We start from the raw sequence: 16,856 nt of genomic DNA on the forward strand, positions 1-16,856 counted from the left end.
CACCCGTCACGGTGACCCCACGGCACGTCGGAGAGAAGGGGGTCAGAAAAGCCACCAGAGGGAGAAAGGTATTTAGGGAAGGTCCACTGGAGTAAAGCAGATTCTCAACAGTGACACCAGTGGCTGAGGCCATGGAGAACCTTCCAGAAGCTGACAGAAAGGAAGGACGCTGGGACGTGTGAGATTCAGTGATGGGGGAACGCCGTCAGCAGCTCTGTGGCCCACTACGAAAGCTCAGACAGATCAACTCACCCAAGTGCACCTTCTGTGACCAGCTCAAGAAGAAACAGAATTCTCCTTGAGGCCAGTAACGATTAACATACTGAACCAGCCATAAAATGTCGTCTGGTAAAGGAAACACGGAGCCCAGGGCATTTTATCAAGGATTCTACCCAACTTTCCAAGACAGATCATTCCAGCCTTATACCGAGTCCTCCAGGGAATAAAAAAGAAGGCGTCATCTGGAACTCATTCTGTGAGTCATTCAAAGAGTGTAAGAAAGGCCCATCTCACTCACAAACGTAATGTACGATCCTCAACAAAATACAAGCAGACCCGAAAACGCTTGCAAAAAGTTAAAAGGGCGTGGGTCAGCCAGGGGCCCGACAGGCCGGCGCGGTATCAGGACAATTCAGAGAGGTGGTCTTGGAAGGGGGGCCAGCAGGGCTAAGTCGGGGGGGCCTGGGCTGGACAGGAGGAGTGGGTACCACCTCGAGGCCTGACGGGGAGGTCCCCGAACCACGGAGGAGAGGGTCATTCCCATGCTGGGAGGAGCAGGGGCCTTCAGCGAAGGGACCGGGTGCACCAGCACAAAGCGCCTCGGACAGGGGTCTTCACCAACAGAAGTTGATGCGCTCCGCATCCTGGAGACCAGAGTCCAAGACTGAGAGGCCGGCGGGGCTGGTTCCTTCTGAGGCTGAGGGAGAACGTGCTCCAGGCCTCTGCCCTTGGCCTGCGGATGGCCGCCTTCCCCTGTGGCACTGCCGTGTGCCTGTCTGTGTCCACATTTCCCCTCCTCCTAGGGACACAGTCCTATTGGATCAGGGCCCACGCTCACGGCCTCATCTGGACTTGATCACCTCTGTAACGACCCTCTCTCCAAAGGTCACATTCTGAGGTCCTGGGGGCTGGGACTTCAACATTTGAATTTTAGGAGGACACAGTTCAACCTATAACATGGAGGTGACCCTAAACGGAGGGAGCCAGGGAAATCAATATCCCAATGTCACTCCCCTCCCTCCTCTGACCTGCCGCCAGGGCCCCCCAGTGTCCTCAAAAACCCAGTGGGCACAGGAGCCATGCGGTCCGTAGGGATCAGCCTCCTGGATGGAGAAGGCAGGGAGCAGACCGCAATCTGGAGGGGCAGCTGGAAGATGCCGGGCTTGCTCCAGGCAGGCAAGGCTGGCTCAGCACCACACGGTGGACAATCTCTCATCGGGAGCCGCCTCTTTAACAGACCCACATGCAACACCCACAGGGGAGAGGAGGCAGGGGGCCATGGGGGGCCAGAGGAGGGGCAGTATGAGAGAGAACATTCTAGAAGCAGTGGGAACAGCATGAGCAAGGGCAGAGGGAGGCCAGAGTGGCCAAAGCACAGAGTGGGGGGCAGGGCGGGGCAGAAACGGACTGGAGGTAGGTGGGGTTCCACCCCAGGGATTGGGGGAGGCTCCAAGGTGGGGGGGGCAGTGACCTGGAGAAAGTCCTGGCCTGTCACCTCAGAGAGAGGCGGGAAGACCTGGTCCAAGGTGGGGGCTGTGGAGGTGACCAGAGAGAAGGAGGCTTTGGGGGTCCAGGAGGAGCAGGAGAGGTGGGTGGAGACTGTGCAGAGGACCCCCACCCTCTGGGCAGCTCTGAGGAGGGTCCCCTTCCCAGAGCGGGATGGGTGGGTGTGGGTCTGGATGCACCGAATGTGGGGCCATCTCAGGCCTCTCCCTGAGACCAGGGCTCCCAGCTCCCCAAGGCACCGCTGCTGGGCACGGGGGCTGTCTACAGCACCTCTCTGCCCGCCCCCACACACCCCGGCCTCTCTTCCTGGCCGCACAGGTCATCACATGTCCACCCTGCTGAAGCCCCATCAGGGACCCCTGGGGCACACGCAGTATCTCACTGTAGCCCGCAGCAACCTGACCCCCCAATCCCTGCCTTTGCTGGTCTCCAGCCACACTTCCTTACTTTGATTCAGAGAAACCCCACCCCGCTGCCTCAGGGCCTTTGCATCTGCCGCTCCCTCTGCCCGGAATCCTGGGCTCTTCCAGGCATCTCTGATTCCTTGCCCCAGGTGTCCTGGCCAGCTGGCTGCCGCGGCGTGGCTCCGGGAGGTACATCCCAGTAGCGGCCCACTGCCCTTCACTCCCCAGACATCCGGGCCTGCTGGTTTCTTTGAGAAGGAGTCTCTGGCCTTCCTCCTAGGAAACAGCGCTAAGGGACAGCTGTAGTCAGGGCACCTTCTCGAAACAAAATGAGGGCCAGTAAGTATTTCCAAATAACCTGTCTCAAGTCTTCACGTTCCATACGCTGCTTGACTCGGACCCTGCCCTGGGACAACCAGAGTGTGTGCGCTCCAGCCCCAGCAGCCTGAGGTGGGTGGCCTGAGGTGGGTAGGCTAGGAGAGGGTCGACTAGGTGCCATGCCCTGACCCCCTGGGCCTTGGGGCCAGACCCTCCCTGCAGGGCTGTAGGCTCCCTTCTCCACTGAGAAAGGGAAGATGGGGAGCTGGCCCCGGGACCCCCGGCCCCAAGCCACACCACCTATAAATGTGGGCTGGGCTCCTGGCCCCGGGGGAAGGCTGAGAGGCGCGGGCGGTGTGGGCGGGGTTCTTGGAAGCATCTTTATTGTTATGAGTCTGGGAACCGTGGGGAGGCAGGATGCCCAACCCAGAGGTGGGGGCTGTCTCAGGAGGGATCTGCAGGCCGCTTAGGGGGCCATATCCGGTCTTTGATCCAGTCCACGTACTTGGCCACACGCGTGTAGACACCAGGTTTATTAAGCCTCCCACAGCCGTCGCCCCAACTGATGATGCCATACAGGTAGGCCACGCCGTTCTTCTCACAGGCCAAGGGCCCGCCCGAGTCACCCTACGGCAGGGCTGCTGGTCAGAGCCAGGCGCTGGCTCAGCTCCTCAGCAGTTGCAAAACCCCCCACCACCCACTCCTGCTCCGCCTCCCTCACCCCAACTCCAAAGATGTCCCCAAAGGGTTTCAGATGTCCCCTTTGGTGAGGACTCCCCAGGAGCTCCCAACGCAGACTTCCTGACAGCCTGGGGGACAGATAACAAAGGTACTTCCAAGTAAAGGAGCTATCCCACCTTCCCCCGGCCCCCGGACACAAAGTCTCCTCATTCCCAGGCTGCTGTGACAGCGTCTGACCAGTCATTCCAGTTCCTAAAGCTCTGCCATGGATTCCTCTCAACTCTGTGACCAGGAACGTGCTCCTCAATCTGGCTCCCCAACCCACCCACCAGCACGCACCCTATGTGGACCAGGTGGTCCCTGTGTTCTGGGCTGATCTCCCCACTTGAAATAATAGCCCCCCGGCAAACTCCAATTCACCCCTCAAAACAAGTGCAAATGCCCCCTCCTCCAGAAAGCCAGCCTTGACTTCCCCCAAAAGTGCTTGCTGTATTCATGTGGTCCAGTTGTCAAACCCCCCTTGCCACTTCTGAGTTGTGTGACCTGGGAAGAGTGATGGGACCTCTCCGGGCCTCAGTTTCCCCACCTATAAAATGGGAAGTAAAGCAGCTCCTCCATCTCAGGATTGACCTGCAGCCTAAACAAGATGGTGCTTGTGGACCCCTGATGAGCGCTAGCTCTTGGGATTGGCTGCTCAACTGAACCCACTTGGAAGAACTCTAGCTGTAAAGGGCTTTGGCCTTTGGTGTCACGTGACAGCCCCACCCTTGGCTGGACGTGTCCAGGCTTTGAGACCCACACGTCCCTAGGCCTCGGTCTCCCCTGCTGGGAGGGCTTTGTGCAGTGGCCAGGCCGGCCTCCGGAAGAGGTGGGTGCCCATCCCGGGGGTCCTCTCTGTCCTGGCTCCCCATTGGCTCTGCAGGGCACGGTCCCTCTCAGCCCTGAGCTCCCCTCCCCCGGGGGCGGCAGGCAGTCTTGGGATTTGGGGCGCAGCCCCGGCTCACCTGGCAGGCGTCGGACTTGCAGTCGAAGTAGCCGGCACAGAGCATGCCGGGGCTGATGTCGGCCCCGTACACCTCCGGGCTGCTGCACTTGTGGTCTGCGACCAGAGGGACCAGCGCCTCCCGCAGGGAGCTGGAGTAGCCACTGCCGTCTGTGGACAGGGTGCTCTCAGGCTGGGCGAGGCTCCCTGCGGCTGGCCACGGCTCCCCTGGGCACGGTGCCCCCACCCCCACTCACTCTCGTCCTGGTGGCCCCAGCCCGCAATCTGGCACTTGTGTCCAGCGGGGAAGGGGCTGCTGGGCTCAGGCAGGCAGATAGGCTGGACGAACTGGGAGCGGACGGCACAGCGGTCCCCCCTCTTCTTCAGCCGGATCAAGACTGGCCAAGAGAAAGACCAGAGGTCAGCCTGGGGCATGGGGGTCCATGCGGGGGCAGAGGGGCTGTGGCCTGGGAGACCCGGGCGGAGCAGGAGGGCCGGCCCAGGGCTCAGCAAGGCTAGCCAGCCGGGTCTTCCTCCCACCAGGCCAAGGCCGCTCTGCCATACCAGGTTTCCTTGCTGCCCTCCCCTCCCCCTCTCCCTTCCCCCCTCTCTCTCCTTTCCCGCCCCATCCCTCCCTTCCCCTCTCCCCAGGTCGGCCTGGCCCCTACCCCCTGCCTCGCTCCGGGCTCTGGCCTGGGGTGTGCAAGGCGCACACACATCCCTGGCCCAGTCGCACCCCAACGTGTCCCAAGCCTTACCCAGGTCATGGTCACTGGGGTTGAACACTGAGTACATGGGGTACGGGATATACTTCTCGATGCCAAACGTCTGTGTTACGTCCGTTGTTTGGTTGAAGAAGTGTTGGCCTAGGACCACTAAGACGTCCTCCCTGCGGGGGCTGTGCAAGGGGGCCGGTGGCAGCACGACCCAGGCCCTCCCCACAGGCCCCGCCCCTCGGGTCCCACCCCCTCAGGCCCCTCCCCCTCAGCCCCGCCCCTCAGGCTCTCCCCACAGGCCCCTCCCCCTCGGGCCCCGCCCCCTCGGGCCCCTCGGCACAGGCCCCTCCCCTCAGGCCCTCCCCTCTGGCCCCGGGGGAGCCTCCCAGGCTGGACCCCCAGATGGAGAACCTTGTTCCCATCACAGCGGGTGGAGGCAGAGAGGGGCTGGCCTTCCCTGCTCTGAGTTGGCTGGCTCCTCTGGGTGTGTGGTGGTGGGCGTCGCATCCCAACCCCCACTCCCATAGCTGCCAGCCCAAGCCTGCCTGCCCACAGAAGGCTCAGCTCGCCGAGTGGGTGGGGCCTCGGAGTCCCTGCTGGGGGGGACCCCACCTGTGCAGTCTGGGGTCCAGGAGGGATGGGATCTTCTCAGACAAGGGCCTGCCCATTACCCCCTTCACCCCCTGCCCCCCCACCCCCCCCAGCGCAGGACTGCCCCCGAAGGACGGGGCAGTGACCCAGGGCAGGGGTGGGGCTGGTCTCCGCAGCCTCCAGGCCCAGCACCAGGCTGAACACTGAGGTGTCCCCCTGGGGTCAGTGGGGCCACGGGAAAACGAGATGGGGGCTGAATGGGTAGTGGGGACAGGTGGGGACACAGTGTGTGAGGAAAGGCCGATGGGTGGGTGGGAGGGTGGCGATGGAGGGTAGGTGGGGCATGGGTGAGTGGGTGGGGGAGAGATGGAGGGTGGCAGATGGTGGGCACAAAGATGTGGAATGGACGGTGGGTGTGTGGCCAGGTGGATGGGCTGAAACACGCGGGGGGGGGGGTGCGTGGACAGAGCCACTCACCTGTTGGAGAAGCAGTGGGCCGCGGACACCACCCAGCAGGTGTGGAGAAGACTCCCTGCACAGAAGTTGTTCCCGATGTAGATGGCGGCCAGCCAGGGGTGGGAGCCGGGCAGGGAAGATGAGCCGCCGATGATGCGTGGCCGGAGGAAGGTTCTTTTCTTGTGCCTCTTGCCACAGGCCTGGCGTCCCACTGGGGCAGGCTCAGCCTGCCTCAGCAGGACCGCAGGGGGCAGGGGCGGAATTCTGGCGAGGGATTCTGGGAGCACACGTCAGCGGGTCACACCCCCGGGGCTCCTTCTGCGCAGCCCCGCCCAGAGTGGCCCCGGCTGCTCTCCTCACCCGCCTCCCGCCCCAACCCCAGGCAGCTCGTCGGGAAAAGGGCCCGGGCTCAGCCCCCTCTGCCCTCACAGCCACACCATCTACTCTCTGAGCCTCAGTTTCCTCTTCTGTACGGTGGGGAGAACAAGACCAAATCGATCACTTCGTGGGAAGTGCTTCGTGGGAACCACAGCGGGGTGGCATTCTTAGCAGGGGTTCCTGTCCCTCCCGGAGCCCAGGCCGGTCAGGTGGCCCCGGGGGGCACAGGGCCGGAGGGCAGGCTGGCTTCTTGGAGCTGCCCACCCCCAGGGTCCGATCCAGGGTAACCATTATTCACCCCTAACTGGCACTTCCCTGTCCCTGGGAGCCGTCAGCTCGGCTCAAGCTGGGTGGGAGCCCCCGAGGTCCTGTGATGGGCCAGCCTGCTCTGACCCCGGGTGCCCGCCCATCGCAGGGCCTCGGGTGAGCCCTGCTCCGGGGAGCCTCAGTTTCCCCATCTCTCAGAGGGGGCAGTGGTCCTCCAAAGAGGGGAGGCCGCAGGGAAAACGGCTGTGATCCCCGTGGGAGTGGGGCCAGGCCGCGCCTTGCTGCACATTCGCGCACCACAGGCCACCAGGAAGCAGTACTCCCAGGAGAGCGCGCTGTCCTTCACCACGTAGCACCAGGGCCTCTCGTCCTTGTCTGGGTTCCTGGGGCGCACGGAGAGGCGGGTGGGCCGGGGCCGGGGACATGGGAGAACCCTGCAGGCTGGGGCTCCTGACACCCCCGCCCCTCCCAGCAGCGTTTGGCTGACTCTGCAGATGGACACCGTGGCCTGGGGCCCCGTGGGCCTGACCTCCGGCCCCAGCACAGACCCTGCCCACCCTGGATGAGGTGGCCTGGGGCAGGCCAGGCCTGTGCTGACCTGCAGTAGGCGTGGGGGCCCAGGCCGAGCAGGGCCGCGGCGCCCACCGAGTCCACGTGCAGCTCCTGGTAGAGCAGGTCCGAGTTCCAGGCCAGGCAGCTGAGGCCCGAGGCCGCCGTGCTGGCCACGCCTCGATACTCGGTGCCGTTCCCCACGAAGCAGCGCTGGGTGGGCACTGTGGGCAGCACGGTGTGCAGTGAGCCCGGGCCCAAGGCTGTGTCCACCTCGATGCCGGCCCCAGGGCACGGGGCCAGGAGGCCGACCCACTCACCAATGTTGCAGAGCCGCCCAGCGTGGCCCGGGGGGCAGGAGCATACGGTGGTCCCAGTGGCCACGATGAGGTGGCAGCTGCCCCCGTTCAGGCACGGGTTGCTCAGGCAAGCTGTGGGGAGGGCTCAGAAGCTAGGCCTCGGGCCTTGAGGATGCCAGCCGCCTGAGGGCGGGGTCGGCGCCGGTCCCCCTGGGGCCTGCGGCTGGGGGGCCCCGGGCCAGCCCCTCCCCCGGCCATGGCGTACCTGTGTGGCGGGTGCCCTCGCAGCGGATCCGGCCCCCGGCACACTCACACTGTTCCACTTGGCCCTGGCTCACTCGGGCCCAGCGGTCGCCCACCTCCAGGTGTTCGTAGCGCGTCTCGTCGAAGCATTTCTCTGGGGGTCGCGGAGCACCCTCAGACTGCTGCCCTCGGGCAGGCACCCCCCCACCCCGCCCATCTTCCCAGGACCTGGCCCTGCTTACCTGTGCTGCAGTCCTTGCCTGTGAAAGCCATGGGGCAGGTGCAGTGGTAAGACTCGGGGTCCTGGGCGTTGGAGCATAAGCCCCCGTTGAGGCACGGGCTGGAGGCGCAGGGGTCCGGGGCGGCTGGGGACACGCGGAGGAGTAGGGGGCAGGTGTGAGAGAACCCGGCCCGTCAGCACGGCCGCCCCAGACCCTGTCTGCTTGCCAAGGCCCGCCGTGCCCCCATCGGGCCTGCCGCCTTCAAGCTGCCCCTCCGGATTCCTTGGGGTGCAGCAGGCCTTCCCTGTCGTCCCAGCACTCAGACCCTGGGCAAGCAGGCCTCTGGCTCTGTACCAGGACCCTGGAAGCCCAGCCCCCCATCAGGCAGCGCAGTCCCCTCCTGTGTGCCCTGGGACCCTCGTAGGTAGGGCTGTCAGCGCCCACCCCCTACCCAGACCCTATGGGCCCTCGTCTCTGTCCCGCGCTCTGTCTGTGCAGCCCTGGGGCCCAGCCTGACCACCAGGGGGCGCGTTGGTCCCAGCAATGACCAAGGCAGCCCTGTGGCTCCAGGAGAGGGCAGGGTCCTGCCTGGGAGGGGCTCCACCCCCGCGCTCCTGCAATCCCCCGGGCTGATGACTCCTCTGTCCCTTCCCAGGCCCCCAGGGCTGCAGTGGGTCAACCCCAAGGTCCCCTCCTGCACGCCAGGCAGGACCCCCCATCCCAGGTCAGCTCTGTCCCCTTGGCTCCCACCCCCATCAGCAGGTTGACCCTAGCACTCCCTTAGACTCACCCCACCCCCAGCCTGGACTCAGCAACCCCCCAGCACACCCCCTTCCCCCCTCCGCCAGCACCCACCTGGGTCCTCCCTGGGCACCGAGACCTGTGCGCAGTAGCCCCAGGCCCTGTCGCGGTCATAGTTGTGGGTGGTGGCGCACCTGGGGGTGAGGAGACAGGTGGGTCCCAGCCCCGAGACCTGCGCCCCAGCCCGCCTCTGGCAGGGCACCCGCCGAACGCTCCGGAGCTCTGCCCTGGTCACACCCAGGCCTTCCTTCCCGGCTGTTCACGGGGCTCAGGCTGGAGGAGGGAGGGTGGAGGGCAGGAGGGTCTCCGGAGTGGACAGGGGCCGCGGGGACCTGGAGGAGGGAGGCTGGCGGTCTGTGCTTGCCGGCCTCGCCCCCAGCCGGGACCCACCACTTCCTGTGGGCGCTTCCCTCCGAAGTGCACGAGTGGAGCATGCGGCCGCCGTAGCGAAAGGGAAACCTGCAGGGCCGCCCGTCCTCCGTGAGCACTGCAGGGGGAGGGCAGGGGGGGTCAGGGGGCTCCACATCGCACACCCCGCTCCCCAGCAGCCGCCTGCCATCCTCCCGACCCTCCCGCCCAGGTGTAGCCCACCGCCTCCAGGAAGCCCTCCTGACCCACCTGGGCCCCCAGGGCTGCTGCCGGAGGGAGCTGCCCTGGGCGGGGGGGTGAGCCCCCTACCATGGGGTCCCTGTGCCTCTGGAGCACTCGTGGCTGGGGTCCCAGGGGTCACCGAGGTTACAGGGATCGTGGGGGTCCCAGGGGTCACTGTGGCGTTAGGTTCTGGGGGTTCTGTAAGGTTCTAGGAGGAGCCAAGAGGGCTGTGATGGGGTGGCCCCCCTCACACTCAGGCCACGCTGGCTGGCTGGTCGCCGTCCCCATCCTCAGTTGCCATATGGGGGCCCTCAGGTCTTAGAGCAGAAACCAAGGGGACCCTGGCCACTGGCTGTCCCCATCCCCTCCCGCCGAGCCCACAGGCTTAGCCAGGGCAGGCTCTGTGTCTGCCCAGGCTGGGGCACCCCTGCCTTCCAGCCTCAAATCCTGGGGATCTCTTCTGGGGGATGGACGAGAGCAGCCGTGAGGCCCTCAGAGGTCCCTCCGCCTCCCCCAAATAATGGGACCCAAAAGCGGCCCAAAGAGAGGGGAGTGGCCCTCAGACCCCAGGCCTCCTGTCCCCCAAGCCAGCCCAGCACGCCCACCTGGCCCGCGGAAGGCCGGAAAGCCAGCTGGCAGCACGCTGGGCCCCTCACCCACTCCCCGGCCCTCCCTGGCCCTCCCCGGCCCCAGGACCCAGAGCGGGCACAGGGAGCCCGTGGTCACAGCGCCCTGGGGTCAGTGCTCACCCTGCCAGCCTGGGGCTGAGCCCCGCAAGGCACCAGCAGCACCAGCAGCAGCAGGAGCAGGGCCATTCCCGGCAGGGGGCAAAGCCTGGGACCCCAGGCCCCGCGCCCCGTGGCTCCTCCTGGGCTGGCCTGAGGGGCAGCCGGGAACACAGCGACCAGGCGGGTGGGGTCAAGGCCACCTGGAAATGATTAACCCCGGCTGCCTCCAACGCCGGGCCCACATGGCCCCCGTATCTGCTGCCCAGCTCACCCCACCCGGCCCAGCTGGCCCCTCTGGCATCTGCCACACTGGTCCTGCACTTGACGGTGTCCTCGGGTCTCAGCTTGGAAGCCTCCTCCAGGAAGTCTTGCAGGACACACAGCCAGTGGGGGCCCGGACTCTCGGCCCCGGCTTCCGGCCCCCACCTCTCCACAGGGCTGGCCACTGTTTGTGAACTCTCGGTAACCGGAGTGGCTGTGAGTGGTGCGCCTCCCAGGCCTGGAGGGTGGATGCTAGCCCCACAGCCAGCGAGAGGCCAGGCACGGGGTGTGTGTGTGTGTGTGTGTGTGTGCACGCACCGGGCTGAGCGTGACAAACACTGACCCCAGGATGGGGACCCTCATGGGGGTAGAGCTGGGGAGGGGAGCAGCACCAGAGCCCTAACTGCAGGGTGCCCAGGAATGTGCCCTCCCCCTTGGGAGGACCCCCTTGGACACCTCCTCCAGGAAGCCTTCCCACCCCTGGACTCCCTCAGCCCTGGGCTTCCCCCCTCACAGCTTGGATGACATGTGCTGTCCCCACCTCTGGCCAGGGCTGCCCGCACCCCGTCCCGAGCCCTAGCTCGTCCCCAGAATAGCCTCAGACAGGCCCCCGGGCCCACCAGGGGCCACAGAGACCTGGCTTGGGGTCCTGCCCAGGTCTGCATGCGCCTTGCTCTCTCCATCTGGGACCTGGGGTGGGGGCACCGCCCCTTGGACACAACTGCAGCAGGTCCACGGCCACGGACCCCAGAACGCATGCCTGGGGGCCGCAGGCAGAGCTGCCAGGAGAACCTCTTCAGCAATTTCCGAGCACGGGTTCCCCATGAGTCAGCTCGGCTCCCCCAGAGAGCAAAGGTGCGGGCTGGCCCTCACTTTGCTCGAGGGATCAGCCTGGCACTGCAGCCACCTCACTGAGCACCCCCAAACCACTCTCTCTGGGCCCCCGTTTTGTCATTTGTACAAAAGGAGGGAGACTGGAAACTGGGGGGCACCCAGTTTGGTGGGTAGTGGGTGTAGCGTTCGGGGGGCACGAGCATCAGGTGCGGGCGGGGGAGCACGGTGGGTGCGGGGACATGATGGGTGCTGGGCCCCCCCTCCCTCTGACACCTCCCAAGGACCCTCCCAGAGCACTGCTCCCTAGAAGATTCCAGAACCACCCCAGTGGTCTTGCCGAGGACTCGCAGGTTGGGCCCTTCCCAGCAACTTGTGGAGAGAGGGGTGCGGGGTCCCTGGGCGCTCAGCTGCTCCACGTTGGGATTCCACCAAGGCGACTGGACCGGTGGCCGACGGGACCTGCTTCGGCCAACACCCCGCTGCGGCCCTGTCCCCCAGTTAGCCCCCCGCGCGCCCTCCTGACGAGGCTCCTCCGGCCGCTCTCCGGGCCCGACACCACCCAGGCCCTCAGTGAGGGCCCCTCCACGGACGGATGGACGGACGCAGAAGGGTGTCACAGCATCCTCTAAACGAGGCCAAGCGCGGGGCTTGCGGCACCCCAGAGCCAGGCAGGACAGCACAGGGCGCAGCGTGGCTCGTGGGCTGACCCCCAGGGCCCTGCACTGACTTGTCGGGCAGGCAGGAAGCCGACGTGACCGCCTCCTCTCACCCTCCAGGGCACCACAGCCTCGAGCCCCGTTAGGCTGGCTTCATTCTCTTTGCCCACCCTTGACCTCAGGACCAGAAGCCGTTGCCTCCTCGACCCCTCTCCTGATACGCTCCCTGAGGGCAGGGCCTGTGACCCCCGCACCCAGCACGAGGCTGACACTCGGGGGATCCCCAAAGTTGATTTATTGAGGGAAGACTGGAGGCCGAGAGGCAGGAGGGGACAGGGTCCGAGGAGCCCTCTGAGAGAGCTGTGGCCAGTGTCCGAGGCCGGGCCACCCTGCCCTCTCCTGGTTTGGCTCCCGAAGGCAGGGTGGCCAAGGGGGCCCCTCCAAGGCCCTCAGGATGATTCGGGGCTGTACCCCCGAGATCACGGGCGCCCGCACATGTCCAGGTGGGGCAGCGCCGATGCGGGGGCAGGAGGGACAGCCGGTGGGGCAGGGAGGGCTTCAGGCAGCCTCAGACGAAGGTCGCATGGTGCGGGCTGGCCTTGGGCTTGGCGGGCCCACCCGGGACGGGGCTCAGGCTAGGGAGGTCTGCTGTCAGAGGCCCACTGGCCCATGACCTCTGGGGGCCTGTCCGCACCCCGGGGACGCTGCTGCCCAGCCCGGGGGCCAAGCCCGCGACGCGGTCCACGTCGATGATGGTGTTGACCGGGAGGCCCTGGCTGCCTCTGGCCCTGCCGCCTGTCACAAGAAGAGAGAGACTGTCACCCGTCTGCCCTGCCCTGGGCTCTGCAGCCCTGCAAGCACCCCAGGCAGGAGACCGCACCCCACCCTCGTCATCCAGACACTGGTGATCGGTGACCTCGGCTGCCCTGGGCCAGGGGCAGGATGCCCAGGTCTGCCCCCAACACAGCCGTTTCAGAGCGCCAACCCGCAGCCCCTGTTCTGCAAGCCCCCAGACCCTCCTAACAGCGAGGAGCCCTCACAGAGGGGCTGCACAGTGAAGGGGGGGCCAGCCAAGGGGGCTTCAGGCATGAGTCACAGGGAACAGCGAAGGCAGGGACCCCGAGTGGGGTCCCCCGTGCCCCTCAGACACTCCTGTGCCCCCCATGCCTCCACGTGGACTCAGAAACAGAGCTCAGCCAGCCACCTGCTGAGGTCCCCAACCCACCCTACCCCGCATCCTCCTGCTGGGCTGTCTGCAGGGCTCACCCTTAGGCCAAGGGGTCCTCAGGGAGGTGTAAGTGGGAGGGATAGGGCCCTTGGCCATGCGGGGGGATTGCGGGGGGGGCATCTGTGCCTTGGCTGGTGGGGACTGGTGGGGAGGACCAAGCACTGGGTGGGGGTGGGCCTTCCGCACGTCAGCATCGGGCACCTGGCCTGAAGGGTCACCCCCTGTCCCACAGCGGGGCTGCTCGGGGCCTGTCCCATTCAGGCAGATCCCGTGGGGGTGGCACCATGTGGGGGAGGTCCCGAAGAGACTGCCCTCCGGAGGTCTGAGGGTCCACACAGCACAGCCCTTTAGGCGTTTCAACAGCCACTCTGCTAGGGCTGGCTGGGATCCACCCCATCCCCTGCTTGTCACTGGGTCCCCAAGGCCCCAAATGCCAGGCTGCGGGGCCCACACATGATGGGGCGGGGCTGGTCTTCGCCTGGTACTTGGGGTGGCACAGAGGCAGGGATTGGCCCCCTCAACCAGCATGTGTCTGGAGCGTTAAAGGGCCTGTGACCCCACTCAGGCTCAGGAGCCCAGCCTTCTCCCGTCCAGCCCCGGACGGACCCCCGGGAAGACAGACAGCTGCAGGGAGCGGTCAGGCCTTGGCCACGGGCCCCCGGGCAGCTCAGTGGGCTCGGGACGGCTTCTGGGGGCAGGGCATCAGGTGGGTCCTTGGGCCAAGGACGGGAGTGTCACGAGGGGGGAGGGGGCGGTGGCTGCAGTCCGGGCCCTTCCTGCCTGCCCTGCTCAGACTTGCTCTCCTGAGTAGTGGCAGCCCCAGGAACCGTGACTCAGTGGCGGGACCCAGCCCTGTGCAACAGGCGTGTGTCACAGCCCCTGGGCCAGGGCCCGCCCCAGAACGGCTCCCGGCCCAGAGCCCTCATCGGCGCTCCCCGGCCGGCCGGGCTCCGGGGGCAGCCATTTCCAAAGGCAGCCTGGTTCTGCTCTGGGCGTGAGGTTTACTCGTGGCGAGGCTCATTAAGGTCCTCCGTCCCGGGTCCCTCACACACCCAGACCTGATGCTGGAGCCAGAACCTTTGTGTCCTGCCCGCTCGGGTGGCTCTGGGACCCTTGTTTTTCCTGGGGCACCGCAGACCCTGCGCCCTGACCATCCTGGAGCATGACTGCAATCCGGAGCCCTGGGAGCCCTGGGAGCCCCGGCTGCCCCTTGCCGGCTGTCTGTGGTCCATCCTTCCCTGGGCCACCCCGTCCTTTGTCCACTAGCATTCCCTGTGCTAAGTACCAGCTCTGCTCAGGCCGCCAAGGCTCTGCATCGGGAGAGTGTGACACAGAGCCAGGACCCTCCTCTTGGGGACAGCATGGCACAGGGCGACCCTGGCAGGGCCAGGTCCAGGGACATGGCCTGACCCCTTGGCCACCTCCAAGCTCTCCTTCAGGATCCAACTCTCGCGGCCCTTCCTGACCCAGAGGAGCCCTCCCTGGCTTCCAGGTGCTCTGCTGGGACTTCAGCCCCCCATGCTGTGTGTCACCTGTGAGGCTGGATCCTGGGTGTCCCTCCAGGCAGGCCATCCTGACATCTCTGTGAAGCTCCCACAGCACAAGGAGAGGTGGGCACAGCTGACTTGGAAAGTTGGCAGGGAGGGGAGAGGACCAGGGACAGGGACCCCAGGGTCTGCCCTTGGCCCCTGGCCCTTCCAGGCCCTCCCAAGGCCTCTGCTGGCCCTGGGTACCCCGTTCGGCCCACTTTCACAGAGGCTGACGGGGTCCCCATGGGAAAGAGCAGGGACAATCCCGACCAAAGCCCTGGTTCTAGCCCATGAAATGCACAAGGGAGCCCTCCACTTGGACCCCCAGGTCCACTGGACTACGTCTGGATTAAAGCTCTTCATTCAGCAAATCTGTACTGAGCACCTACTGGGTGCCTGGACCACAGCACATGGCAGCACACAGTGAGGGGAGGGGACGTCTTCAGGGAGAATGGGGACCAAGCAGTCTCAGGGCCAGACCAGGTGCGGGCATGGAGAGGGCGGCCCTGGGGACGGGCTGCAGGCAGGAGCCCCAGCAGTGCTGGCCCCGGGTGGGCACTGTAGCTGGGGTCCAGGACAGCAGGGGACAGCCGGGGGGGGGGGTAGGTCACGCTAAGGACCACGGGAGCCTGTGGTTTCCACTCAGACCCAGGAGTCAGGGAGAGCAGACCAAGGCAGGGACAGCGGGGCGCGGAGCATGGCCCCTGGGAGGATGGGGTTGTCCTAGCCAGTGCTGGGGGTCTGGGGACGGGGCTGGGCCAGCACCGTCTGCCCCGGGAAGCCTGTGGAGGCTTCCAGCCAGGCATCTAGCTGGAGAAGGTCTGCTCAGGTCCTTTCCAGCCAGAGCAGGGCCAGAGCACCAGAACCTGCTCTGCTGGAAAGGGGGGTTCTGGCGAGTTCCCTGGCAGAGGGCTGCCCCCTGACAACTTCCAGTCCTGAGACTGGCGGCAGGCCCCTAGCGCCGACGTGTCCCTGAGAAAGCCGGCCACCCCTGTGCACGGCATGGGTTGTACTGGGGGGGACTGGGCTGTCTGCCCCCCGGATGGCAGGGGTGCTCAGTGTGGGGATCCTTCGGCCACCCAGAGGGAAGGGCCAGACCTCTGCTGGAGAGAGAGAACTGACGGGACGCGTGCAGATGTGGGGAGGGACATGGGAATAGGAGGTGGCGCCCGGGGCTGGGGACATGTGCACGGCTGTCCCCAGAGGCCTCCCCGTGGCTACTGTCCTGGACACAGCTGCGGTAAGGCAGGGCATCCATGTCATCTGGGGCTGAGCAGGGGTGACACACCAAGGCTGTGGCTGGGGGAAGGGAGGGGCGAGGGGGGCTGACCACTGAGCAGCCAGACGAAGACGGGCTCCCGGGATTGCAGTCACACCAAGAGCATGTGGTCTGGCTACCTTCACTGCCAAGGTCAAGGCCGTGGCCTCTGGTTAACTCTCCAGGTCTGTTCCCGTGGAAACCACATTACTAGGCCCCCGCGACCCCTGCTGGGTGGGCTATGTGCGAAGGGACCAAGGGCTGCAGGTGTCTGCTAGGAAGTGAGCAGTGGGTCCCAGAGAGCCGCCACTCTGGGAACTGGGTGTGCCTTTGGGGACCCTGGACACGGACAGCTGGCGGAGGTATCCAAGTGGGGACGACTTCTGCCCCAGCCAGGGAACAGCACCCCTCATACCTGAGCCCCCCAGACCCCGGGCCGGAGTGGCTGTGCGGGGACCCCTTCCTGGGAGGGGTGCAGCCGTGCCCATGTGGTCACCGAGGGCCCCACTGTTGCTAAGGGCCGCTGGCTGCTGGGGTCCCCAGGGGCCTCGCCTCCTGGAGGGGCTGGGAGGGGCTCAGCCAGGACCCTGACCCACTGCCCTGACACCAGTATGGCCAGACAGCGGCGAGGAAAGCTGGGCTCTTCCCATGCCTGCCTGGCGCCGGGTGAGGGGAGGGGGCGTGGGGCCCTCCCGGTCCCCTCTGGCCCGTCCATCGCTCGGACCGAGGGCCAGTTGAGGGGAGATTTCTCTAAACCCAGCCCTTTGGGGAAGGGCTCCAGGTGTCCCCTTGCAAAGACCTCTCCCAAATCCCACATGGTCAAGCCTGTACCCTGGGGTTCCTGGCCAATGACCCTTTACTCATGAGTGAAGCCCCGCCTTGGGTCCGACGCCACCTGAGCATTGGGCCGGGCTGAGGCGGGGGCTGCTGGGGCCACCGGCCCGCACTGAAGGCAGCTCCTGGGCCGCTCTGGACGCCCTCACCAAACACTCAGCTCCACAGATATATTTTGCTCCCTCGGGAGGAGGTGCCCTGTGGGACATAATTCCTACGCCCTCTCTGAGGACGTGGACACAGGCATCTCCTCGCGCACTGGAGAGAGGCCAGCACCACCCTGGGCGTGGACCGTGGAGGGCCCAC

General features: G+C 66.0%; 2 protein-coding genes across 4 annotated transcripts in view; both read right to left on the bottom strand.

The window, feature by feature from the left end:
- Nucleotides 1–2,813: 2,813 nt before the first annotated feature.
- HGFAC (HGF activator) lies at nt 2,814–10,402 on the bottom strand. 3 transcript variants are annotated; one of them, XM_031035422.2, is made up of 14 exons: nt 9,972–10,400; nt 9,250–9,430; nt 9,022–9,118; nt 8,686–8,765; nt 7,852–7,974; nt 7,680–7,763; nt 7,388–7,498; nt 7,117–7,291; nt 6,816–6,901; nt 5,895–6,150; nt 4,869–5,008; nt 4,368–4,508; nt 4,133–4,281; nt 2,814–3,074 (listed from the first exon to the last, which is right to left on the bottom strand). In XM_031035422.2, the coding sequence occupies exons 1-14, from the start codon at nt 10,035–10,037 to the stop codon at nt 2,892–2,894; spliced, it is 1,872 nt and encodes a 623-aa protein (XP_030891282.1). In that variant the 5' UTR covers nt 10,038–10,400; the 3' UTR covers nt 2,814–2,891. The 3 variants fall into 3 exon arrangements, with proteins under 3 accessions (XP_030891282.1, XP_030891280.1, XP_030891281.1); XM_031035420.2 differs by having other exon boundaries at nt 7,632–7,763; XM_031035421.2 differs by lacking the exon at nt 2,814–3,074 and adding an exon at nt 3,081–3,256 and having other exon boundaries at nt 7,632–7,763; nt 9,972–10,402.
- Nucleotides 10,403–11,978: 1,576 nt separating this feature from the next.
- Nucleotides 11,979–16,856, bottom strand: part of RGS12 (regulator of G protein signaling 12) — a 60,679-nt gene continuing 55,801 nt past the window's right edge. Inside the window, exon 16 of the mRNA XM_081812702.1 lies at nt 11,979–12,496. Coding sequence (XP_081668828.1) covers nt 12,270–12,496 — 227 coding nt within the window. The 3' untranslated portion in view covers nt 11,979–12,269. The remainder of the gene's footprint in view (nt 12,497–16,856) is intronic.

Source organism: Leptonychotes weddellii, chromosome 2 (genome assembly GCF_054177405.1).
Source record: "Leptonychotes weddellii isolate Sample4059 chromosome 2, ASM5417740v2, whole genome shotgun sequence".
Lineage (NCBI taxonomy): Eukaryota > Metazoa > Chordata > Mammalia > Carnivora > Phocidae > Leptonychotes > Leptonychotes weddellii.